This window comes from Prinia subflava, chromosome 4 (genome assembly GCF_021018805.1).
Source record: "Prinia subflava isolate CZ2003 ecotype Zambia chromosome 4, Cam_Psub_1.2, whole genome shotgun sequence".
Lineage (NCBI taxonomy): Eukaryota > Metazoa > Chordata > Aves > Passeriformes > Cisticolidae > Prinia > Prinia subflava.
The window spans coordinates 62118250-62135812 of record NC_086250.1 but is presented as its reverse complement, the minus strand read 5'-3'; the positions used below and the strand labels follow the sequence as shown (position 1 = coordinate 62135812).

At 38.4% G+C, this 17563-nt stretch overlaps 1 protein-coding gene across 2 annotated transcripts in view; it reads right to left on the bottom strand.

Moving 5' to 3' along the window:
* Positions 1-17563, bottom strand: part of RSBN1L (round spermatid basic protein 1 like) — a 43793-nt gene that overhangs the window by 12657 nt on the left and 13573 nt on the right. The window contains exons 3-4 of one of the 2 annotated variants that reach the window (XM_063396950.1): positions 9094-9354; positions 8711-8775 (exon numbers count right to left, since the gene is read on the bottom strand). In XM_063396950.1, coding sequence (XP_063253020.1) covers positions 8711-8775; positions 9094-9354 — 326 coding nt within the window. Of the gene's footprint in view, positions 1-8710; positions 9355-17563 lie in introns of both variants that reach the window. The other variant, XM_063396949.1, reaches the window with a different exon arrangement.

Sequence of the window (17563 nt, the reverse complement as noted above, 5' to 3'; positions counted from 1 at the left end):
ACGAACAACAACCAAACAAAATTATCCATCAACTGAACTCAAAATAATTTTAAGAAATTTAAAGTTTCTTAAAATGAAATCCCACCAAAGACCAACAAAAAACCCAAACACATGACACCACCTAAGAATACGAAGGACATTGAGGGAAGAGAGGGTTTTGCTACAAGTGCACAAGCGATGCACTTACATGCCTGTATCTCAGAATGGAAAATATCTAATTTCAGAGTCAGTGTTAATGTCAAATCCTACAGCCATGAAGACGCCATTACCATTCCTGCTCATTTGGTACATTTCAATGAAGTGCCCAAGCAGTTTTCTGCTCCTTGCCAACTTCATTCAAATCCTTAAAATGCTTCCTTATACTTCCAGTTTCAAATAGGAGCCAACTGAACAAATATTCATCAAAATTGCTCTGATTTTACAAATACCCCTTAATCTGTTCAGCTGTTTTTTCCTATTAAACTACATGTACTTCATATTCCTCCCTCCACCTTTTTTAGTTCAGGGTTTTGGTATCAGAATGGCATGTCTTGACAGTTCTGGCACTACTCAAGCATCATTAAAAATCTAATTTCAACGAACAGTATTTCCCAATTGGATGTTTTTGGAAATGCAGTCTCAAGATTTTTACTGTATTATTAGTTTCACCAGCATCCTTTTACCACTGTAGTTCATTTATCACCTGACATGTTTCAACTTCCATATGAAATCCTCGAATAATAATGTGGACAGACAGAGGTTTTTAAAAGTAAAATGACTTCACTTTTATTCTGAATTCCAGCGACACAAAAAACAGTGACGCAGCAGACAAAGAATTTTTAAAAATAAATAAGGATAGAACCAACTGGATGCCTTCATAGAAAATGATGTGGCAAAAGTGACATAGCTACTATTGCTCTTGTAGCTCAGGCAGATCCATGGCAGGGTCAGTCTCAGACTTTGTCCAAGCTGCCAGACAAACCTCCAGGGTTTTATTTAGGTTTGGCTTCTGCCAATAACAACATATGTGACTAAAAGGAGTAACACAAGACTGTCATCTAATATTTACTGGATGTAACTATCAAGAAGAAATCTAGAAAGGTAACTCTTTTCTAAGCGGAAAACAAAGGAGCACATGTTGCAGCTTTCCCATGTCATTCCCTGTGAACTCATTCTTTGTTCAATGGTATTCAGTAAGTGAAAACTTGTGCTTCAAGACAATATGTTGCCATCATTGACCAAAAAGTCTCTTACATATAGTTCTACAGATCAGTTTTATAAAAATCAACCATTTTTTTAGATTTTATAGATAATATTTTTAAAGATTTTTAAGAAGAATTTTTTAAAGAATCAATTTTTTTAGATTAAAAAAAGAGAACATGGCAATGTATTTGCTTTAAAAGAGATAAAATTTAATTTTTCATCATCCACAAGGAAAAATAAGTGTAGGCTTCTGTTGGAGTCCTGGAAACTTAGAATTTGGGGGTTTAGTGTATAGTAATACACATGAGTTAAGATGGAGGATTTGGGGTGCTGCCTTTGTCCTTCTTTACCTTCTTCCATCTTCTTCATGGGTTTAGGTGGTTTTCTGTAACTGGGTGAAAAAGGTCTGCACTGAGGGCCTTGGGTGGTCATTATTGGGTCAGAAACATAAATAGGTGTCACTTCGTTATTGGGGTTTATTGCTTCAATAACCTTGGAAAGAGTTAAAAGCACTCCATTTTACCCTCATTTTCCAAGAGTTCATGGTGTGTGTGTTTGTTAATACTGTAAATAAATAAGAGATAATAAACGACCAAGACCAAACTCAACTCTACGTTTCTCGTGTCTTTCTTCCTGACCTCAGCAGAGATAAAGAAACCTGAACTGTAACAGGCTTTATTTTGGAGAAATTGTAACAGCAAGAAGCTAAAAAATGTTATACCTTTTAGTAACTAACCAAACATTTGATCAGACATAGTTTCAATATAAAAGAATTCTTTCTAGAACATAGTAAAATAACACAATATGTAGAAATAGATCCTGCACAAACCTTTAATGATAAGGAAATTAAGCCCTAACCAATTATTTGAGATTTTCTTTAAAAAATATTTTCAGCAATTCCCCTCAAATACTAAAGGAACTAGTGATTTCAAGCACAATTTCACGAAATACAAAAGAACTAAACAGCAAAAACCTCTCTTCAAAAGAAATGTTGAAGATCTAAACAAGGAGGACAGCAAGGAGATGATGATATTAAAAGAGAAGGGGAATGACAAGCTCTGTGATCAGAACCTGAAAAATTGAGGACAACCCTTCACATAAAGTCACACCATGAACATGAACTATCATTACTATCAGAGGTCTTCCCCCAAAATACTTATTCATTAATATTTGACTATTCAGTGTCCATCACAGCTAACATAGCAATACGAATTTATTCCAAACTGGAAACAGAAGCAACAGAAATTATTTCTCTGAAGATGCAATTGCCTGTTGTTACAGAACGGGGCTGATTGTGTAGACCCATAGTCATCCTTGAGCTACCTCTGACACATTTAAACTATATAATTTGCCAACTCAGTAATAAAACCAGTCCCTCAAGAGTAGTTAAGTAGTTCTGCTGAATTAATGAAACAAACAACTCACCAGTTCAAGAAGCACCACATCTTGGCACAAGAACGGACAGCTGGGAGGAAAGAAGGACTAAGGACATTTTCTTTTAGCAGCAGCAGGTATCAGATTGGCTCTGGCCATTTGCCTAATTGCACACTGTACAGTTAGAGTGACTCTTCCCAAAGTAAACAGCCTGAATGATGTGCATCCTCTCATACCTACAGCACAAAGGCAGTAAGGTAAAACCAGACAAAGCTTTAATAAACCAATGAGAACTCCAAGCTGTGTAGTGCAGGTGACACTATGGAAGGGATGCCATCCAGAGGCTTGAAAGATGGGCCCTGACAAGCTCATGAAGTTCAACAAGGCCACATGTAAGAAGGTCCTGCATGTGGGTTGGGGTAATCCCAAATATAGCACGGAGAACCAACTGAGAGCTGACCTGGGGAGAAAGACTGGGAGGTGCTGTTGGATGAGAGGCTTGTGCACTTGCAGCCCAGAAAGGCAAACATGTCCTGGGCTGCCACCCCATCAGTGTGGGCAGCAGAGTAAGGGAGGGGATTCTGCCCCTCTGCTCTGCTGAGACCCCCCTGCAGTGCTGCACCCAGCCCTGGGGTCCCAGCGCAGGGAGGACACCCATCTGCTGGAGCAAGGCCAGAGGAAGGTCATAAAGATGATGAGGGATGAAGCACCTCTCCTATGAAGACAGACTTTTCACAGAGAGACTGGAGTTGTTCAGCCTGGGGAAGGGGCTCCAGGGAGACCTTAGAGCAACCTTCAAGGAGCTAAAGGGGACTACAGGAGAACTGGAGAGGGACAGTGTACAAGGGCATGTAGTGACAGAACAAGGTGGAATGGCTTCAAATTAGAAGAGGGCAAGTTCAGCTATTACAAAGAATTTCTTTGCTGTGAGGGTGGTGTTGTGAGGCACTGGAACAGGTTACTCAGAAAAGCTATGGATGGCTCATCCCTGAAAGTGCTCAAGGCCAGGCTGGATGGAGCTCTGAGCAACCTGGTCTAGGAGAAGGTGCCCTGTCCCTGGCAGTGGTTGGACTGAGATGGTCTTTGGGGTCCCTTGCAGCACAAACCACTCCATGATTCTAATTCAAAACCACAAAATAAGTTATTCAGATCTAGAAGACAGACAGTAACACACCCCCTTAAAGAAATAGATGTCTATCGAGTTTTCTCTCAATACCTCCGAGGGTCCAGCCAGCAGAGCAATGGCTTAATAAAATAGCGAGACGGCTTCCCAGGATATGCTTTGTAAAATAAAGCTTTTAATAACAGCAAAAATAATAAACATTACAAAATGAAGAGAGATAAGCCGAGCACAGTGTACCAAGCACAGTTACACTGGCTAAGGCATTCCCAAAAAGCCCCGTGCACCCCTTGTGCTGGCTCTTTAATACTCAGTGGTCTAGGTGGGCTATTTGGCTCTTTGCCCAATGAGATGGACACTGGGCTTTGAGGTGCACTTCCAAAGCCCTATCACTGTGTCTGTGCTAGTACTGAGCCAATTGCAATGAGCAGGCTATAGAAAATTCTAGTTTAACTTCCTTATATAGAAACACCTGCTCGGGTACAGAAATGCACGACTACAGGTGTCAAGAGAAGACAGAGGAGCTAGAGACTACTTAGCCTAACTCCAATTTACAGAAAAAAAAAACCACTTAGCCAGATACAACTATTAACTACCTAAAAATAAGATAGTAAGAATAAATAAACATGGTAATGTTAAAAAAAATGGAAACCATCAAGTCAAACCTACTTGTGTTAGTATGACTGGATAGGCTTGTTCAGAGGACCAGCAGACACCTTGGCATTTGACACTTCCATTATATTCTAAAAACTGCTACAGAAACGTGGTCTAGTAAGAGCCAACTGTGGGCAGTTTTGTCTGTGCTCACCTAACTAATTCTGAGGCAGGAAGCAAGGATCCTTCCTCTGAAGGCAGTGTCTCCTCATAAAACCCACATGTATCACAACACTGCAAGTCCATTACAGAAAAGGATCAAAATTAACAAGATCTTGAAACTGGAGAGGGGGTCTGAATGCAAAAGATGTAATTCAGTTTGAACAAAAGAACTACACTCACATACATATTTAATGAACTGCATAAACTGAAAAGGGAAGTGACTCAATTAGCAGGAGCTGCTGCTACAGCAGATCACAAACTGCTCTGAGAAAGGAAGAAATAGATATAAGAGCAATACTTTGCAAGACACTTGCAGCAATCTTCTCACAGTCTTTGACATCAATAAACCAGGTAGAGGCTGTAGATTTTTAGTATTGTATATTAAGAAAAAAATATAGAGGACTGAACTGAACATTAGGGCAGAGCACTACGACTAACAAGGGTATAACACAATCATAGACTGAAATAACTCAAAATAGTTGATTTAGGGACATGGAAAAAAGGAGCTGTTAAGCAATCTTCAGATATAGAGAAAGCTGAATGAAAAGGATAAATTGTTTGCCTTGTCCAATAAAGGGCAGAATAAAAGTATAACAAGTCAAACAAGGGAAAAAGAGATTCTACAACAGATTTCTTTGGAAAGAGTGGAATCACTCTGAGATCTCCTGCAAACACATCAGACAAAGACTTGTCAAATATGGCTTTAAAATGCTCCATCTTCTTTTGCAGCAGAGGAATGGTACTGTGCAGCATTTTACTTCATCTGTGCTAAGAAGCTGCCCCTGATGCAAGACAGTAAAAACAACACATTAAGCATTGCTCCTGTCAAACATCAGCTGCGAGCTTTGGGGTCTCAGCACAGCCATAGAAACTTACACAGCATGAGGAAAAGAGTAAGTTCAAAATATTAATATTTGTCTCAACAGTACTAAATAGCTTAAGTGAAGTGATGTAAGCTGCAAGTAGGTGGCAAAAGCTGATTATTTACGTTCTTTAAAATCCTCATAAGAACCTAACAAGATTCACGGCTATCGGGTAACTGATGCAGCTGTTGCCATGTACACAAATACAGAGCCCAGGGAAGATGGAGCTCCAAGATAGGTTTTCACCACCTGAAGGACTGACTGACTGGCTACAAGGATATCCAGACTAATTTCATTTTGCCCAGTTACAGAAACTGTCTGACTAAGCCTTGCAGTCAGTTCAGAAAGAGCTGTTCCACTAATACAAAAAAAATTTAAGGAGTACTCAGGCATAGGCCCAAGATGGATGATGAAAAATTCCCCAGTTCCTTTCCCTGCAAAATTTAAAAGCTAATTCTCATTAGAAAGAACCAGTCCTAAATTCGTCTCTCCTGCACCTGCTGTAAATATTTGCACACATCTGTGTCCCTTATAATCTTCTAACAAATAAAATTACATTACTCCTATCTGACACAGGTGTATTGGCAAGCAAGCTGCAAGAACTCAGTTTTCAACTCTACAATTGTGAAAACTAAGTAAATCACTCAGGAGATGCAGCCTTCCAGATAAATTCAGGAGAACTCCAACTTGACCTCAGCAACAGAATTTACTGTGTAATCTGCCTCCTGTCACAGAACTTGATGACCTAAAATATGCATAACTTAAAACCAAAAAATCCCAGATCCACATCTGTCACAAAACAGGAGGTAGAAGATTGAGTAGTAACAAAAAGATCAACTTGAAAAACAGAAGTTGATGAAGCACTCTATAAATAACACTTTCCATTTCAGGCTTAACTCAACCTTCATTCTTCTTTCTATAATACTTTTTTTGATCTTTTTAAATACTTACATTTGTCAGACTGATTACATGTGGTACATGAGCTCTGAGAAACCACCAAATAACCTCTTGTACTGAAATGAGCTTCATTCCAGTGTTTTACTTAAAATCAGCAAAGGAATACCCAAGTTTCTTAAAGCTTTTGAAGTCCAAGGTACATACCCAGAGCAGGCTTGATAAAATCAGCTTCCTACTTGGACCTCAGAAAACAAATCCTTCCTCAACTGAGGCTATACAATAACAGCTAGACATTGCTCAGGCTGCTCAGGACAAGAAATACCACAGCACAAAGCTTGGGCAATGTAGGAACAGAAAACTAAATACATTTAAACTTCAATCAAAATAGACTGCAACAAGATATTAGAATCCCTTTAAAAGATTCACAAAGAACTCAGTGAGATAGGATGATGTTCTCCATCCGCACAAAATGTAACAAGATAAAAAGGAGAATACAAAGCTAACAAAATATTTTGTAGCAGACCACATTAAACAGCCAAAGTAAAACAGAAATAAGAAAATCATAAGGAAAAATACCATCAATAACTAGGCAACCAAGATACTAAATATTTCAGGAAACAGGAATGCTCCACAGAAGACAATTAAAGTCTGATGTTTGCCTGTACATGTTATTTATATACCATAATAGCCCTTAGTTATCAAAACTACAAGGAGCCAAGCATTTTCTGTCAAGCAACCAAACTGAGAAGTGATAAAATACCAAGAAAATTAAGAAAAAATTAAGGAACAGAAAAGAAGATACCAGAACTAAACCTCCAGCCAAGTAAAATATAGCTTAGACCACGGAGCTGATCAGTTGAATGCTGTAATAATACAGTTTGGCTTCTTTCATCTACCACAGCCTCTCTGTTCCTCCTTCACTTACACAAAAATGGGGAATTATGATTTTAACCCCAAGGAACACACGACTGGTTTAACTGCAGATGTTGATGTTACCATTGTAAAACTAATTTTATCTATCATTTCAGTAAAATAATTTTATTATAATTCACAACAATAAAATTCGGGATTTTCTTAACTATTTCTTTAGGGCAGGTACTAGCACACAGCTATGCCTGTGCAAATGCTGCCCAAGACAACCAGCTGAATTTAAGGAACAGACTTACAAGGACAGATCCAGCTTTTCTTACATAAAGTGGCCCAAGATAGAGCAGCTCTGGAGAGTTGCCCATCATATGTTTTGTGATTTTTATTATTAATAATTCAGTTTACATACTCAAGAAAAACAGTGACTGTAGTTCACAGAATATTCATATTCCATGGCAGTAGATGTTTTCTCACCCAGCACTACAAATGTTCTCTTGAGCAACATTTTAGTTCTGCATATCCTTGAAGATAACACACACCTGAAATTTGTCAACACATGCAAGTGTTCTATGCAAATGTTTATGCAGCCAAAGGAGAAAAAAAGGCATGTTTTTCATGAAAAATGACAGTGTAACTTACACTTGAACTCTAATTGTCTCAAAAGTGAAGACTAAAATAGTTTAAAGCTGATCCATACAACATCAAAGTTCACAAATACGGGAGTTAAAAGGGTAATTGTGAGATAAAGCTGATGCAATTAAAACCAGGATTGAGTTTCTGCATAAATTGTTTTATACTCACTATAGGGACTTTTTGCAATAACCTCATCATCAAGGTGGAAATCAGACAGATTTTTTCCTAAAAACCAGTGCTATAAATAATTTCTGTGCAACAGAAATGCATTTTCTACAGCAAGTTAATAAACACTAGAGGTGATGTTTAATCAGTAGCTGTTGTTAAGAGAGTATACAGTCATTTCTCTCAAAAAAATTAAATAAAAAATACTCAAAAGCTGCCAGTCATTCTACCATTTAACTTAAGAGCTTTCCAGAGAATCCAGCCAAGTGAGAAGAAATGCAAAGGGCTAAGGACCTCATCAGTAGCTACATTAACCCCCAAGATCTTCTTTAAGGATAGATTTAGAAAACCCAAACCTACAAATGCAGCTAATTTAACTGTGCCCTATGTAAGTTTTTATGTGTAACATTGTATCAAAGCATTTCAGTTTTATGATTAAGTTTATACAGATAAACTACTGTTCAGACACACAGAAAGCAACAGCTAAACCATTTTAACCCTCCAAAACTCATGGTTCATCTTCAGCTACAGAAACAAATCCAAACAAACCTACACACACAAGCATGCAAACACTTGCCCTCCCACCAAAAATCCAATCTGATGTCTCAGTTAGCAATTTTATGTTTCTTCTCATCTTCAATAACACAGAACTGATTCATGAAAGAAATCCCTTGTTTCTCGTCTTCTATGTCATCCACACAGCAGAGCTAATAGCAACTACTCTACAAAAACCCGTTCACAGTTGTTTGAAACCATTATATGACTTTAGAAAGTAAAATGCATAACCTCTTACCTGAGCATGAAAATTTGACATAGTCGTTGTCTCTATATCTTTCTTTCCCAAAATCTCCATTTTCACTGGTGAATTGGGAAAATTAAACGAAAAGTAGTCTAAAAAGTCAGGTAAATAAGTAGCTGCCCCATGAACAATACCCATTACATAGTAAGCTGCACAGTTTTCATTTTCACTAAAAACCAGACCCACAAACTCTTCTGCAAATCTCTCCATCTCCACAGGAGACAAGTGGGAGAGTTCATTACTGTAGGCATGGATAACTGATGCACCTCCGTTAGGCTGGTGCTCAATATGAATCAGCTGTTTGAACTCCAATGTGTCCAACCTTTTGAGTTTATTTTGAACCCGTGGCTCCTTTAACGAGACAAATGGAAACTCACTGTTCTCTGGTATCTTGGACTCACAGTCCTTCTTGGGATCCATATTTTTCCCATTGAAATCCTTAAGATGATCATCTATGATGCCTTTGGCTTCCTGATCCTCAATATCAGAAACCAATCCTGAGCAGATGGTCTGAATGGATTTGCTGTACATTTTTGGACGTTTCCTCTTCTCATTCTCTTTATGTTTCTTTTTCTTTTTCTTCTTCACTTTTTTAATCTGTAGCTCTTCGGCATTGGTTTTTGGTTTCTCCTTCCCACCTGTTGAGAGTTTAAAAAAAGGTATCTTAAGGATATTTTTATACAAAAAATGTATTTAAAGATTGGGATTCAAAGTCACCAAACCCCTCACCATGGCACACAAAGACCAGAGATCAAAAGCAAGGGTCACAACACGTACCTTACCAAAAGTGAGGAGGGTAAGAGACACCTGCCACGGTCACATTGCAACTGATAAATAAGCTGAGACAACAAGGGAAAGACATTACAATAACCCAAGTTTCCCAAGGCTGCTTTCACAGTGAGCTGCAGTCCATCAGTTCCTTTAGGTGGTCATTAGCAGTTACTGTCCCATACAGTCCAGAGCCATCACAGGAGAGCTGTCCATCACTGCCAGACAAGGGGCTCACAAACCCTGAACCCACAGCAGCAAGCTGCCCACGAGATGCTACTGCCACAACTGAGCTGCTCTGATGGCCTTCTTCACACGGCCACACCTTCACTAGATAAAACTTGGTTGAAGTACATGTGGGGACATCTAAAATCTGATGCCATACATACAATAACATAAATAAAATTAAAACAAAAGACACGTAAAAGAAAATGCCCACAAAAAAAAGAAACTAGCTTCAAGTTGACATAATGTACAAGCTGAAGTGAAAACAAACTGTCCTAAATGTCCAAAATGTCCTAAAGGCAAAATTCTCATTTGGGGATAACACATTCAAGTGATTCCCAAGCAAATGTTCTCATTTGTTTTAAACAAGTGAGGGCTTTTTTTTTTTCAAGACACAGAAGTGGTAGCAAAGAAAACTTCTAGCACTACACTGCCCTAAGATTAAATACTCAAAATGATTTAACACATAGTAAAACAACATTAGTGGGTATGTTACAGCACAAAAATCATAATCACACCAGCGATTCAAGACCAGCATGTTCAAATACAGAAGCTTTTAAGTTTCGAAATTGTGTATTTCATTGCAAGAATAAGCAATATGAAATCTGCAAGAGTTATGTTAGCCGGTCTCTACTACTATGTTGCGGTAGACTATTTTCAGGTTGCCATCCTCCACGCAAGTAACTTACAGAAGTCCCTAAAAAAAAAAAAGTGAGACCAGAACTGTTGGTGCATGGAATCACAAATTCTTGCTGATGATTAAGAGGTTGGACACAGAAGATGCAGATACTGGAAAGGAAAAAAAGCAATTAAGACACTTGGGTCTGAGTCTCCCGAGGGCCGTGACAGCAGCAAAATACTTCTGGGATTCCTGAAATGGAGGCAGATTCAGTTATCTCCCTGGATTCTATTTTCTCACAGAGAGGGGAAGGAGAAATGCCCTGAGGTCACTTCATTTCTTATTTAGCCCAAACAAGGAAATGGATTCTAGGATTTCTTCACCTAATCCATACAGTTAATAACTACAAAGACTCCGTTCACTCAGAATCAGATTTAACACGGCACACTCTGAACACAACTTCACTTTTAGCTAAGCAAGTTCAACTGCCAAAAGGCAGAATATCTTCATGGAAGTCTGTCCCTTCTTAGGCTAAATTTATGTAAATCCAGCATGAAACCTCTGCAACATCACTGCTTCATCTGGTAAATGCAATATTCATCACTTCTTTGTTAGTATCTTCTTTCTGTCACCAGAGTCTTTAGGTCTAGAGAGCATGAAAAGACCACGAAGAGCAGCAACAGATGTTCAACAACTAAGTACCCCAACCTTAGAGGAATCCTGAAAATAGTTCATTAAGGGTGGCAGGGTCCTTGTGTGTAATCACCTGACAAAAATCACCTACTGCTACATTCTGGGGTATGCAATGGTGTCATTATGGCACCGGCTTCAGTCAGCAGGATATAAAAACAAAGAAATGGTTTCTGACAGTGGGAAGTTAAGTACTGAAATCTCAATACAAGTATCAAAATACAGACTCAGACATTTTTCCATTCCTCCTGACTGCAGGAATACATACCCTGAAAGCATCCACGAGTATAAAGGTATTGCAAATTCTTAAAAACGCTTTAACTTAGCATTTTAAAATTGTTTCCCTCTAAATATGAAAATTATTTGCTATACTGATGGACATTACAAAGAAGTCAAGCATTCTGCAGATATTATATTAGTTTGAATATACAGACTATGGAATTACAGCACCAAATGCTGGAGAGCAAGGTGATGCAGGGGGAAAGCAGGAGTTACCTGCCCAACCCACTTCACTTGTATTTAAACAGAGCTCAGATTTTTGTTGAAACTAGTCACTCAGATCTGGGATGTCATGCATGGCAGGGAAAGGATGGAAATTTATATTTACTGGGGTTCAATCAGAGTAATATAAATGGCAACAAACTTCAAAGCAAGAAGCTATTTGCTGTGGTAAGAGCCCAATTACTCCCTCCTACTTGAGCATGTTTGTAATCACCAAAGAAAATCCTAAAGCAACTGAAGATCACTACTTGTATGCTCTTGCTGAACATCCAGCTATTAAATTACATTCCATCATTACTAGCTGAAATGCAAAGTACTTATGTAATAGATGGGTATGAATCAAAATCTGTGGAAAACAACAAAAACAACTGACTTCCATTTCTGAAGTACAAGAAGGAAGATTATCTATCTGATTTCCCCTTTTAATCTGTCCCTTTTGATTTCATCTTCTGAAAAGTTTTACTAACAATAAATTTCATTCAACTGCTCCTATAATATGTGGTGGCAGTTTCTTTAATCCATCATTTAATGTATTTCAAGAATGCAGCTATGCAATAAAATTAAAAAACCAACCAAACAAAAAAATTCCACTATTAAACAACAGGCTTCCTTAGAGAGGTGGTCAATGACCCAAGGCCCTCAGTGTTTCAGAGGCACTTGGACAGTGCCCTTGACAACAGGGTTTAACTCTTGGTCAGCCCTGCAGCAGTCGGGCAGTTGGACTGGATGATCACTGTAGGCCCCTTCTAACTGAAAAAGTTCATTTTTTTCTAATCATCAGGGAGCAGCCCTCAAAAGAGCACATTCGTGGTCTTGAAAGCAGTGGTGCCTTTAAGACAGAAACAACATAGATGGAATTTAAATCAGTCTCAAATTATGCCAAGTTCATGTGAACAGATCCAAAAAAAGTTTGTCTTCAAAACTGGTTGTAAAATACTTTTTTTAAAAACTTGATATACATCTATGAAAGCACTTAAAACCTTAGAAGGAATTACACTAAGACATTTTTAAGTGAAGAACATTTATCATTCTCTCTCTTTTCACACCATCTCTACAAAACCCTCAGAAGTTTTTAACCAGAGGATAAAAATTATTCTTTTTTGGGTATATAAAAGAAATTTTCCACTCTGCTTTAAATTGATTTTAATATAGACTGCTTTTACTTCTGAGCACAAGATAAAAGGGTTATACTATTTACATATATATCAAGTATTGCAATTCATCATTGTACACTTTCTCAAATCACACCAGGTTGCAAAAATGATGCACACAATTTGGAACAAAATAAGGATTTGTCCACAGCCCCTCACTTCTGTGCACAACTCTCTTCCATGGATTTTTTTGTATCTCTAAATATAAGAAAGATCAAATTGTAATCAGTTTTAATTTTGAAACACTTGGAAACCAAGAGAGCAACAATCACTGAAAGAACAAAAGGCTTTATAACAAAAAAATCCACCAGAAGATCTATAATGGAAGGTAGCAGGAGCCCCTGAACTGCTACTTGCAACTGAAAAGAAAGAAAAATGGTGTTTATCCTTGGGAGACAAAACATGAATCCCATCTTCAGGGGTCTGACCTACTGATGCCATTGAAGTGGAAAAAAGCCTTAAAACACAAAAATCAGACGACAAAAAGAATTCCAAATGGGCTTTTTTCAAAACATTACTAGAATTAAGGACTTTGAAAAAAATTGCATACAAGAGTAAAACCACTCTAAAATCACTTCAAGCAGGAATTAGGTAACACACTTCAAAATCTGCCTAGTTGTTTTGAGCCTTTTTAAAATTCACACAAGCTTTTACTACTGCATACATAACACAAGTTCTGTCAAAAACTCCTTTTCCCCACTAGCAGCAAATGACATACATATGGAAAATTATTTTTATAGATACTTCATACACCACATTGCAAAGAAAGACATTTTAAAATCAAATCGTACATTGGAAGACTGAAAAAATGTGACATTCTTAATTATTAGTTCAGCCTTCAAATGGATGTGACACAGCTGAGCAATGTATGAGCTCAGTGCCAGATGATCCCACCCCCAGACTCCTGTCACTGCTCCTGGCACACAGTCCTGTACCACTGCTGCTGCTGACTGATGCTCATCGACTGCACAAGAACTGAATGGCTCAGCAGAAAACTGTTCACTCTGCTGCTAGATCAGAGAGCTGGCTCACACAGCACTGTCAGACAGGAACTAAGGCATACAGGACACAAGGGGTGCCAGCATCCACCCTCCTCGGGGCAGAAAACCACGTGCTCTGCTCAGCTACCCTGCACCCCACACCTACATACACCCCAGCACTGAACAAAGCTCAACTTTTATGGTTAAAAGAAGTCCTACCACCTCCCTCAACAGTATATTTTTGAGACAGGATCAATTTACTAGCAAACCTTAATAGAAATTATTGTAACCTGAACATTTGAAGTTTTACATTTAATAAAGAAGTTATAAAATTTATCTTTTAAACGTAACATTTTAGTTCATTTAACTGTAATATGGATCAGACTACAATTTCCTCCATCTATCCTCTTACAATGAGCATGAGTGGTGCTTTCCCTCCATACTGCTTTGAAACCTGCATAAGCCAAATTTTAGAATATTTATGTTCAACTATTTTAGTGTGCAGACAGTTCTCCTGAAGAATACAAACAGGAAAAACTGATTTCTAGATGTATTTCAGTAAAGCTTGAACAGAATGTGACAGATAGAGAAGGAAGCACATTTCTAGCCTAAGGCTTCTGCTCTGATGAATTTCAAAGATCCACTCTGAAGTCATGTTTAATGCTGCTCAGAAGCTCCAAATACTTAAGAGCAAAAGGAGTTAGCTTGCTGGAATACTGGAATTGCTATCAGCAATGCCAATATATACTTTCTTCTTTTTCTTCTTCTGCATTAGCTGTAGAGATGAGCAGAAATACACTCTTTCAGTCACTCCTCTGCTGCATATATCAAAGTATTTAAAAGTAAAATGCACAGCTTCTTCCAAAACCAATAACACTGCTTTGACACTTCACTAATGGACACCAAAAAAGAAGAGCAGCTTTCCACATCTCTCTAGGGCGTAATCAAGTTGCTCCAGAGCAGACATACAGAATTCAGTGAAAACATAAATAAGCAATAGAAAAGTTTAAATAAAGATCCAAACACAAGGCTGAGATAGCCAAACTACTTTAAGTCTGATTTGGGAACAGCAGTGCAGTACTTGATGCAAGCTAACTGGATTCACCTCTCACTGCTGAGGCACACTGGCAACCCAAAACTTTCAAGGCAGGTGTTTCAGGAGTCTTCACCAGCACACATAGTACAGGTGTGTACATACATACATATACATGACACTCTTCTAATCCAATTTCATACATTTTGAAGTGCATGGCATCTTTTTGGCATTTCAAAACAAAAGCCAAAAATTAGTAACACTAAACTCTTTGCTTCCCAGTTTTCTAGATGACAGCTAGTAGTAGCAAGATGGTGCAAACATCTTTAAACAGCAGCCAGTAATCAAAATTGGCTTTCACTTCCTTACTTTAGGACAGTTCATTCACCAAAATTTAGCATTTTCATTCTGATGTACCAGAAGTCTTTGCTTCAAGCTCCAGATCCCCAGCTCCAGCAGAAAGCTTTCCAGCACAGCTCTCCCTCCAGCTGCCACTTGCTCCATCCCATTTGACATCTGTTTTACCCTCTACTCATACATTTCACTGGTAAAAGTTGGTAACTCGGTGCACAAGGACTCTGAAGCAAACTCAGTATCACAGACAAATCAATGTGGTGGATTGCATGCCCTGCACTCTTATCTCAGCCTCAACTGAAGTGCACTGCATACAAATACTTGAACATTTTCCCTTAAGATACACCAAGACTCATGTCTCAAGTTCGATATACTGACTTCGTAGTTGCTCATGTAAAAAAGCCATCCATAAAAATTTTTGACGGTTCATAAGAATGTACAATTAAATGTAATTTCTTCCAGAAGAAAAATTTTAAAAAAGCTTTAGAAAACAAATTGTATTTACATATGTTATATACCAGCAAATAAACATTCTTTCAGTTCAAGTTCAGCACTTTCAGTGCCTGGATTTTGGCATTCAATAAACTAAGGCATTTAATCTTGCAGAAACACATACTAAAAATTTCTCCTACTGCAATTTTAGCACTTGCTGTGCTCAGATATAAATAATCAGAAAAACAAGACTGACTGTTTTTTTCTAAAATGAAAAACAGAAATGGGACTGTTTACAAATAAGCCTATTAATAATCCTCCTTTTTGCAGGACCTCCATAACTTTGTCACATCACATTGGTGCAAACAGTCTGCATTAAATACTCCATTTCTAGACAGTAACTATTTATAATGCAGATTTTTCTTAAAAACATGTTTAAATCACTTAGAGTTTCTGAATTTTTAACAATATGCGTGTGCCATGCAACTTTTGTCTGAAAACTGAGCTCCTCCTCCCACATAGCAGACAGAGACATAGAAGCAATTCTATAGCCTTATCTACAGAGAATACATCTTTTAGGTGCAAAAGGATGACAAAAAAGCCCTTTTAATTCTAGGTTCATAAGAAAAGCCATCAGGCTCTCTGAAAGAGCCTCATTTCCTTTAGCAGCCTCAAGCACAGCAGAAAAACCCTTTTTAAGAATTGCCCTTCTCCAACACGAGGCAAGTTTTATCACTGCTTTCAACAGAATGCCAACCCAAGTTTAGGCAGATGAACAGCTCACAACCCAGAGCCTCCAAGTATAAATAAACTCTTCCACATTCAGCTTAGAGCACCAAAATTAGGCTTATGCACCAGCTCTCCCTCAAAAGGCATCAGTCCCTCAGTACTGACCTACTCTATAACTCGTCACCTTTGACCTTGGACAGCCAGCTTAGCTGTCTGCAGTCACGTAGGCTGTTACCCCCACCCCCTCAACCAAAGTCAGCCACAAACAGATGGTCAGAGCAGTATTTTACAACGAGATATAGATCTAATACATAGAAGAAGGAAATAAGCTGTCTTTAGGCACTGTACTGTTGGCCTCTAAACACACACACACACTAAAAATAGAAAAAACAACCACAAAAGCAAAAACTGAAAGAAATGGAAAGACTCATTCCAAAACTTTGTTCCAAAGCCCACACAGTAAATCCTGAGCTCAAAACAATAAGGCTTGAAGCTAAACTTTTTTTACACAGGAAGAAGACACTCTTAGATAAAGAGTTAATATTCAAAAAGGTCAGAGACACTGACCACTGATACATACAAGAAGCTGTATCATAAAGCATTTCTGCCTCTGTTCTCCCTTGCCCAGGATGTAAAGTTACATCAGCAGCACAGCTCAGGAAATGTTATACAAACCTCACTGCACATACAAGCACATCCAGTCAGATTTTGGAGGCCCACAGAAGACAAGCTGCCATCCTGAACACGACACAAACCCTGTGGGGATGATCTGTCTGCTCTAAATAACTGTCTGCTCCCCTGACTCACTCCCTTCTTTTCCTGAAATAAGATTCAATTTTGCAGGATACTGGCAAACCAAACCCAGCCTCTACAAAACACTTAACAGCGAACACCTTAAAGAAAACCTAAAATATACTTGAGTGATAAAAAGGTCAAATGAAATAGGGGTAAAGCATCTAACTTGTAGCACTGTTTGCTGTGAAAATAAGCTATCCTGCTTCTTAGCAGAGCTGTTCCAACAGAGTTCCTGGGCATATGCACTTCTACATTAACCTGAAAATAAAGCACAATTTTAGGCTCAACAGACCCATTAGGTATCATCTATTAGATCGGTGTAGGACAACTTGATGTCTTTGCAGATTGCACCTCATCTGCTGAATGGCAACAGAAACAGGACCCAGTGTAAAAAAAAGGCTGCTGCTCAAACAGAGCCTAAAGAACCCACTGTTCTGGCAGTTAAGTGTTGCCCAGTATCTCAACCACTGACTTCCTTCCCTGCTCAGCAGAGACGAGCACACCTGCCCTCTTCACAGGAAGCCACCAGCTTACACAATCATCAAGGCAAGTTCAAGGCAATACTGTGAG